We start from the raw sequence: 8,099 nt of genomic DNA on the forward strand, positions 1-8,099 counted from the left end.
CCCATGTCAACGACTTTGTGCCCCATCACCTTTTTCCTTTCGTTCTCTTCATCAATTTCCCAATATTTGCAAATAAAAGACATTTCTTTTTTCCTACGAATTTGTCATTCTTCTTTCTTACCATCTCCGGGCCCATGTCCACGACTTTGTGCCCCCATCACCTTTTTCCTTTCGTTCTCCTCCTCAATTTCCCAATATCTGGAAACAAAAGACATTTCTTTTCTCCTACGAATTTGTCATTCTTTTTTCTTACCTTCTCCGGCCCCATGTCCACGACTTTGTGCCCCCATCACCTTTTTCCTTTCGTTCTCCTCATCAATTTGCCAATATCTGCAAATAAAAGACATTTCTTTTCTCCTACGAATTTATCATTCTTCTTTCTTACCTTCTCCTTGGAATTTTCATACATCAATGGGAAACGTGTTCTCAGTCTCAATCTCTACCGAGGACATAGCTGGTTGTTGTTGTGATTACACTACTTCTCGAGCAAATTACCTATGAAAGCTTGAAGAAAATCGGGTTACTTTGAGAACAGATCTTCAAAAATTAAGGGAGTTGAAGAACGATGTGAATAGGAAGGTGGATGTGGCTGAGAGGCAACAAATGAAGCGTCTGGATCAAGTACAAGGATGGATTTCCAGGGTGGAAGCTATGGAAACCGAAGTTGGTCAACTGATTGGAGATGGTGCAGAGACCATTGAGGAGAAACGATTATGTGGCAGTTGCTATCCCAAGCATTGCATCTCCAGCTACACGTTGGGAAAAAAAGTGGTCAGGAATCTACAAGATGTGGCTACTTTAATGAGCGAAGGACGTTATTTTGAGGTGGTGGCTGATATTGTACCTCCAGCTCCTGTGGAGGAAATACCCAGCCGACCCACTGTGGGCTTGGAATCAACATTTGACAAAGTTTGGAGGAGTCTCGAAGAAGAACATGTAGGGATCATCGGCTTATATGGGTTGGGGGGCGTTGGGAAGACCACCCTCTTGACACAAATCAACAATCATTTCCTTAAAACATCCCACAGTTTTGATGTCGTAATTTGGGTAGTGGTCTCCAAAACTCCAAATCTAGAGCGGGTTCAGAATGAGATTTGGGAGAAGGTGGGATTCTGTGATGATAAATGGAAAAGCAAAAGCCGCCATGAGAAAGGCAAAGACATCTGGAAAGCCTTGAGCAAAAAGAGGTTTGTGATGTTGCTGGATGACATGTGGGAGCAAATGGACATGTTAGAAGTAGGAATTCCACCTCCTGACCAACAAAATAAGTCTAAGCTGATATTCACCACTCGATCTCAGGACTTGTGCGGCCAAATGGGAGCTCACAAGAAGATAGAAGTGAAATCTTTAGCATGGAAGGATTCGTGGGATTTGTTCCAAAAATATGTGGGAGAGGAGACCCTTAATTCTGATCCAGAAATATCTGAGCTAGCTGAAATGGTTGCAAAAGAGTGTTGCGGTTTGCCACTTGCGATAATTACCATAGGGCGAGCCATGGCTTCTAAAGTGACACCCCAAGATTGGAAGCATGCAATTAGAGTTCTACAAACATCTGCTTCAAATTTTCCAGGTATGGGGCACCAAGTATACCCACTTTTGAAATACAGCTATGATAGTTTGCCCTCCAAAATAGTTCAATCTTGCTTCTTATATTGCTCTTTATTCCCCGAAGATTTTTCCATATATAAGGGAACTTTGATATGGACATGGCTTTGTGAGGGGTTTTTAGATGAATTTGATGACACGGATGGAGCTAAAAATCAAGGATTCAACATTATTAGCACTCTCATTCATGCATGTCTACTCGAGGAACCTTCAGATACTAAATGTGTAAAATTGCATGATGTGGTACGTGATATGGCCTTGTGGATAACTGGTGAAATGGGGGAGATGAAAGGCAAGCCTTTGGTACAAACAAGGGCTGGTTTGACCCAAGCACCTGAGTTTGTCAAATGGACTACGGCAGAAAGGATTTCACTGATGGACAACCGAATTGAGAAGTTAACAGGATCACCCACATGCCCCAACCTCTCGACACTTCTTCTGGATTTGAATAGCGATTTGCATATGATAAGCAATGGTTTTTTCCAATTTATGCCCAGTCTAAGAGTGTTGAGCTTATCAAACACGAAAATAGTTGAGTTACCATCAGATATTTCTAATTTGGTTTCATTGCAATATCTTGATTTATCTGATACAGAGATAAAGAAGTTGCCAATTGAGATGAAGAATCTCGTAAAATTGAAGGTTTTGAATTTGCGCTCCACGTCTAATCTCTCTTCAATTCCACGAGGACTAATATCAAGTCTTTTAATGCTGCAAGCGGTTGGCATGTACAAGTGTGGACTTTATGGTCTAGTAGTTGAAGGAAGCATTGAATCATATGGTAATGAGTCCTTGGTAGAAGAATTGGAGAGCTTGAAATACTTGACAGATTTAAGTGTCAGCATAACAAGTGCCTCTGAGTTCCAGAGATTTTTAAGTTCCAGAAAGTTACCGAGTTGCACTCTAGCAATCTGCCTCAAGATGTTCAAAGGTTTAAGCTCACTCAACCTATCATCTCTCGAAAATATGAAGCATCTCATTGTGCTTGCGATGGAAGATTTTGATAGTTTGAGAGAGATTAAGTTTGATTGGGCAGGGAAAGGAAAGGAAACAGTGGAGTATAGCAATCTCAACCCAAAGGTCAAATGCTTCCATGGCCTTCACGAAGTGGTTATTAATAGATGCCAGATGTTGAAGAATCTGACATGGCTTATTTTTGCCCCAAACCTCCTATATCTTAGAATAGGACAATGTGATGAAATGGAAGAAGTGATAGGTAACGGTGCAAATGATGGAGGAAACCTGAGCCCATTCACAAAACTCATACAACTGGAGTTAAATGGTCTACCCCAACTGAAGAATGTGTACTGGAATCCCCTGCCCTTTCTTTACCTTGACAGAATTGAAGTAGTGGAGTGTCCAAAGCTGAAGAAGCTACCACTCAACTCCAACAGTGCCAATCAAGGTAGAGTTGTGATAGTAGGAAAGCAAGAGTGGTGGAATGAGTTAGAATGGGAGGATGAAGCTACTCTAAATACTTTCCTTCCTAGTTTCCAAGCAATATAAGAACAAGGGGGCTAAGGTATGATTCCAATTAAAATCAGCCAAATATAATTGGAATGTGTATTATTCTTTAATTCATTATATAATTAGTTGCCTATCGTTTGCAGGATTTGAAGGTATGACAAATGTTTGGGTGTTTGTTGTGGATGTGAGGTAATGCCTTACATTTTCATGTCTTGATACAAATGGTTTTAATTTCCTCTTTTTTGGGACTTTTTTTTTCTATTAATATTTATGGAATTAATTGAGATAATAGTTTCAAGTTTTTGTCATGCTTAATCAAAGATAATACTTGTCTCTACAATTTTATTTTTATTTTTTTTAACATGTTTACTTGAAGCTCCAAATCCAATTATAACGAGAAAATGTACAATTTTAAAAACCATTTCCATACTCATACTTTGATATCTATTTTATCCTTTAAAATAAAATATTCCTATGCTTTGGTATCAACTAAGAATGTGTTTGGTAATGATTTTAAAAAATGATTCTACAATTTTTAATACTTGAAAAATTAAAAAAAAATTAGTGTTAAAAAAACCAAGAACACTTTTTAGAATTACTATCAAACGCACTTTAAATCTGTGATTTACAAAATTACAAGGTTGATTACAAGAAAATGCTACACTCAGTTTAAGTCTCAAATATGCTAGCTCTTAGTTTTTTGACTTTCCATTTCACTCCACTCTTGTCATCTCAAGTTTCAAATTAGAGGTGAAAGAACAAAAAATAAATGTATAATTTAGTGTCCAATTGGATATATTTATAATTTATTTATAAATATTTATTATTTTTAGTAAATATTTTTTCTTTTATAAAGCATATTTAATATATTTGATTATTTAAATTAAGTTAATAAATTAAATGAACTCATCACCTTGATCTACCAAACAACCCTTGATTTTTTAGAGCAATTTTTCTCTAAAGTAATTAATTTTCCTCGTGATTTGGATTTGTTGATTTCAGCTCTTTATTTATTTATTTATTTTAAAAATGGCTACAAAATAAAAGATAAATAAAGATCTAACTTGAATGTGCCACGTCATACAGAAAAAAAATTGATACAATACTTTAAGCTTATATATTGCTTCATCTTCAGAGCAGGTAACGATTTGAAAGAAAAAAGGTCAGTTCTCCAACTGCTTTTGCGTTGGAAGACTTGACTTGTATCCCGTTCACTTTCACACTCACTAAGGTGGCTTCTAAGAATACTTGATTAGAGTGTTTTACACTTCGTAGGTCTTCCGCTTTGGACAAAATAAATAAATAAATAAATAAAAATAAAAATTCAGAGTTTCCTGAAAACAAAATAAATTTACACTTAATTAAACTTTATAATTTAATTTTTCTATCATCATGGAAGGTTTTTGTTGAGTTTGAGATAAAGTTGTTAAAGGAATTGTTTTATAGGCCCAGTTTGTTAATTGTTTTTTAAAATAGTTTTCTATTATAACAAAAAGAAAAAAAAAACACTACAACCAAAAAATAAAATCATTTTCTCGTTTTTAAAAATAGAAAATAAGGTGTTTTCAAAAAAATAATTTTAGATTGTTTTAAAAATAATTATATAAATATAAAAAACGATTAAAAATAAAACATTATATATAAAAAGCTAATGATTTAAAAAAAACTATTTAAAATAACTGAGATATTAAAAAGTTTTACTTTCTCAAATTTAAATTTTTTTTAAACATACAACCTAAACCTTTGCATACACTTTCTATTTTTTGGTTTCAAAAATAGAAACTTCTATATAAAAAGTAAAAACTCTTATAAAAAAAGAAAATGAACTTATCTTATGTCTTTCAAAATTATTTTTAAAAATTTTAGAATTTGAGGTAGTAAAAAATGAACATCCCTCATTTTATGTAATACTTAAATTAATTAAATCTAAGATATAAACATTTAATATTTATATGAGAAATGATGGTCTTCTCCTGCTATGTTATAGATAACTTTAACAAGAGGGAGCTCCAAATCATCCACACACTGGGCTACATACCTCGACCTCTTAACAAAGTTTTAATCTTCAAAGTCAAGCAGTCCGAAGAGGAATTGGAAAGCCAAGTTAGGGGACACTTAGGGATTTTGTCCGGAATTGCCAACCTAACTAAACATTCACAATCTCCCATTTTGGCAATTTTGGGACAAAACCCTTTACAACACGATTGAGTACAAGTAAGTAAGCCCCACCCAACTCTCATACAAGGCCACTCACTCACTCAAAACCTCACCAAAGGTACTACAATGCCTGTAAATAAATCTCAAGAAAAACAGTAGTAGCACCTGCTCATATTACCAAGATGCTTCCACAAATTTCAAATGAATTGACTCACAAATATCCACATATATCCACAAAGATCACTTGTCTAAAGATAGTTAATATGCATTCATGAGTCCAAAACCATGTCCAATATCCACAGATACACAAAAAGGTCATCACGATCAACATATCAAATATCAAAAGCAACAAAACACAAAGAAATTGTCATGATCAACTACATGTCATATCAACATCCATGTAAAGTGTAAAATGTCTCCCCCTTTTTATCCCAAAAGAAGACAAAGAATTGTCCAAAACAAGCAAAGTATATAAGACTAACAAATTGAACATGATATCAAAAGAAAGTTATCTAAAAAGTTAACTAGCTACTACATGGCTAAGAGAGATGCTTATGGACAAAGTCTTTAAGAGCTTGCAGCTAATACATGTTGCAAAGCATTTGTCCATCAATTAGTGAGAAGCCTCTCTCCATATGAGATTGGAGTTGAATTTACTCAGACAACAAAGTGGATTGTGCATAAATTTTCTCATCCAATGCATCAAACCTATCACAAAGTTGAGCTAGGACACTTGAATCTACAATTGAATCTGAGTCACTTTCATCAATTTTTCTCTTAACTCTACAATGGCACACATTTTTCTTAGAACCAAGGGCACCCTTAATCCTTCCCCGACTTCGATTCCGATATAAGGTATCAATGGGACCCATTGGTTCAAGAAAGAAGAATTTATAGGAAATTCAACCCCAACCATTTGGCAAATTTTAGTGATTAAAATACCATAGGGAAAAACCTCATACTTAGACATGAAATGATCTCCTCGAACAATCATCTCATCTAAGATACAAGATGCTAGGTTGATGGGTTCCCGATGAAGAATTCGGGACAAGAGAATGCAACCCTTCTTATAAATATCTACCCAATGAGAAGAAGGATAAACTAAGAATGTTAGAAAAGTCGCCAACACCCATGCGGGACGAGATATGCTACCAAAGTGTGCAACTAAGCCTAGCTGACATCGAACCTCTCCTCATAAGTCAATAAACACTCTATCCAACAACTCAGAGGTGATTTCCAATTCATTCACAGAGGGTGCTTCAACCAATGGGATGCCTAAGACTTCAGCAATCACCTCTGGAGTGACTTTAACAACAATTCCAAGGAAACTTGATTTTAGGTAGGATTCATCCAAGTCATGTTCAATAATATTCGAATAAAACATTCGGACAATAGGAGCACACACAGTTCCAATGAAGCTTGTTAGAGGAAGTCAACCTAGTTCTACAAACAGTGCTGGAATTGATGTGTTGAGAAATGATTCTAGATGAAGTTGTCTCTCAAGAAAAATAGACCTTTGATGATAATCTTTGGTGTATAGGTCTCTACAGAACTTTGTCGGGAAAGCATTGAAATCAATCCCATCAATGGAAGTTTTCGTAGGAGCTTTAGGGATACTGGGAGGTTGGACAAAAGGATTGATGGGTAAATTCTCATCCCGAGCACTTTTTGGGGTCTTAGAGGATGACCCTTTAACAGGGACTTTGCTCCCACGACCTTTTGGAGGCATAGTTCTAGGCAAAAATACAAAGAACCAAGCAACCAAAGATTGAAACAGTATTAGATATAAAACAATCCACTCAAATAGCCTACTGTGAAAAAATCTCACATAAAAACTAACAAGCAAAACCAGTGGAGGATGAACAAACCTGTACACAGAGGAACAGGGGCTGCCAGAATAGAGATCCTATGGCAGAAAAGACACAAACACAACTACAAGAAAAAGAACTCGCCAAAAAGGGTGCCAACCACAATAGATGGAGCATCAATCAACGACAAAAACTGAAGCTTAGGTCAGTGAAAAACACCGGAGAAAATGCCGACAAAAAGAAATGAAATGCAGGCCGACAACAAGAAACAAGAAAAATGAGCTATGCAGATCGTGATAGGTTGAAGATCTTGCTGGAAAATATATCGACAATAGTGGAGAACTATAGGCTGATGGCAGGAGCAAGAAACAATGAGACAATTGGAGCCGGAAAAGAAAAATCGGCAGCAGGCGGAACAGAATCTGCTGATTGTGCAAAAACTGAGATGATTAGCTGTACTGAACGACAATGAGAACGGAATGGGAATGACTAGAAGAGAACACAGAATACAATGATTTCTGGTGACAGTAACCAAAATTAATGACCGAGGGTGAAGACTTAAGAGGATGTGCAGAGAATGAAGGTTCTCTTCTTTGAAACGAAAGGCTTAAGGCTTTTTAGAGAAATGAAAGAATGAAATGCATTTTTGGGGATTTTGAGTTTTTTAAAAAAATTTTGACTTTAAATTATGAAAATGCCCCTCATCCATTAAACCATATGAGTAAAACCAGTTAAGGGCAAAAATGGAATTTTTCACAAATACATGTTAGGGGATTTTGACTTTTTCAATTTTATTAATTTTAAATTACGAAAATGCCCATGATTCATTAAACCATACAAGTTGAACTAGATGAGGGCAATAATGGAATTTTTCACAAATGCATAAGTGGTATTAATCTTGGTGGATCGATCCAGCTTTCGATCGTGAGCTCTCGATGATACACAGTCACATAAGTTGGAACAGGCCAATTTTTTTTTTAAAAAATGGCTAAGTGTGTGAGAGACAAGGTATAAGTGGTATTGATCTTGGTGGATCAATCTAGGATTTGTTCAAGGGCTTTC

At 35.8% G+C, this 8,099-nt stretch overlaps 1 protein-coding gene across 1 annotated transcript; it reads left to right on the plus strand.

Moving 5' to 3' along the window:
* The first annotated feature begins 448 nt into the window (after positions 1-448).
* On the plus strand, positions 449-3,258 carry LOC109123129 (probable disease resistance protein At1g61300). Its single transcript, XM_059739811.1, has one exon. It carries the CDS (start codon positions 604-606, stop codon positions 3,109-3,111), a length of 2,508 nt encoding a protein of 835 aa, XP_059595794.1. The 5' UTR covers positions 449-603; the 3' UTR covers positions 3,112-3,258.
* The last annotated feature ends 4,841 nt before the right edge of the window (positions 3,259-8,099 follow it).

This window comes from Vitis vinifera, chromosome 9, assembly GCF_030704535.1.
Source record: "Vitis vinifera cultivar Pinot Noir 40024 chromosome 9, ASM3070453v1".
NCBI lineage: Eukaryota > Viridiplantae > Streptophyta > Magnoliopsida > Vitales > Vitaceae > Vitis > Vitis vinifera.

Coding starts and splice junctions, on each gene's coding strand:
- LOC109123129 (XM_059739811.1), top strand. CDS start 604: ATGAAGCGTCTGGATCAAGTACAAGGATGGATTTCCAGGGTGGAAGCT.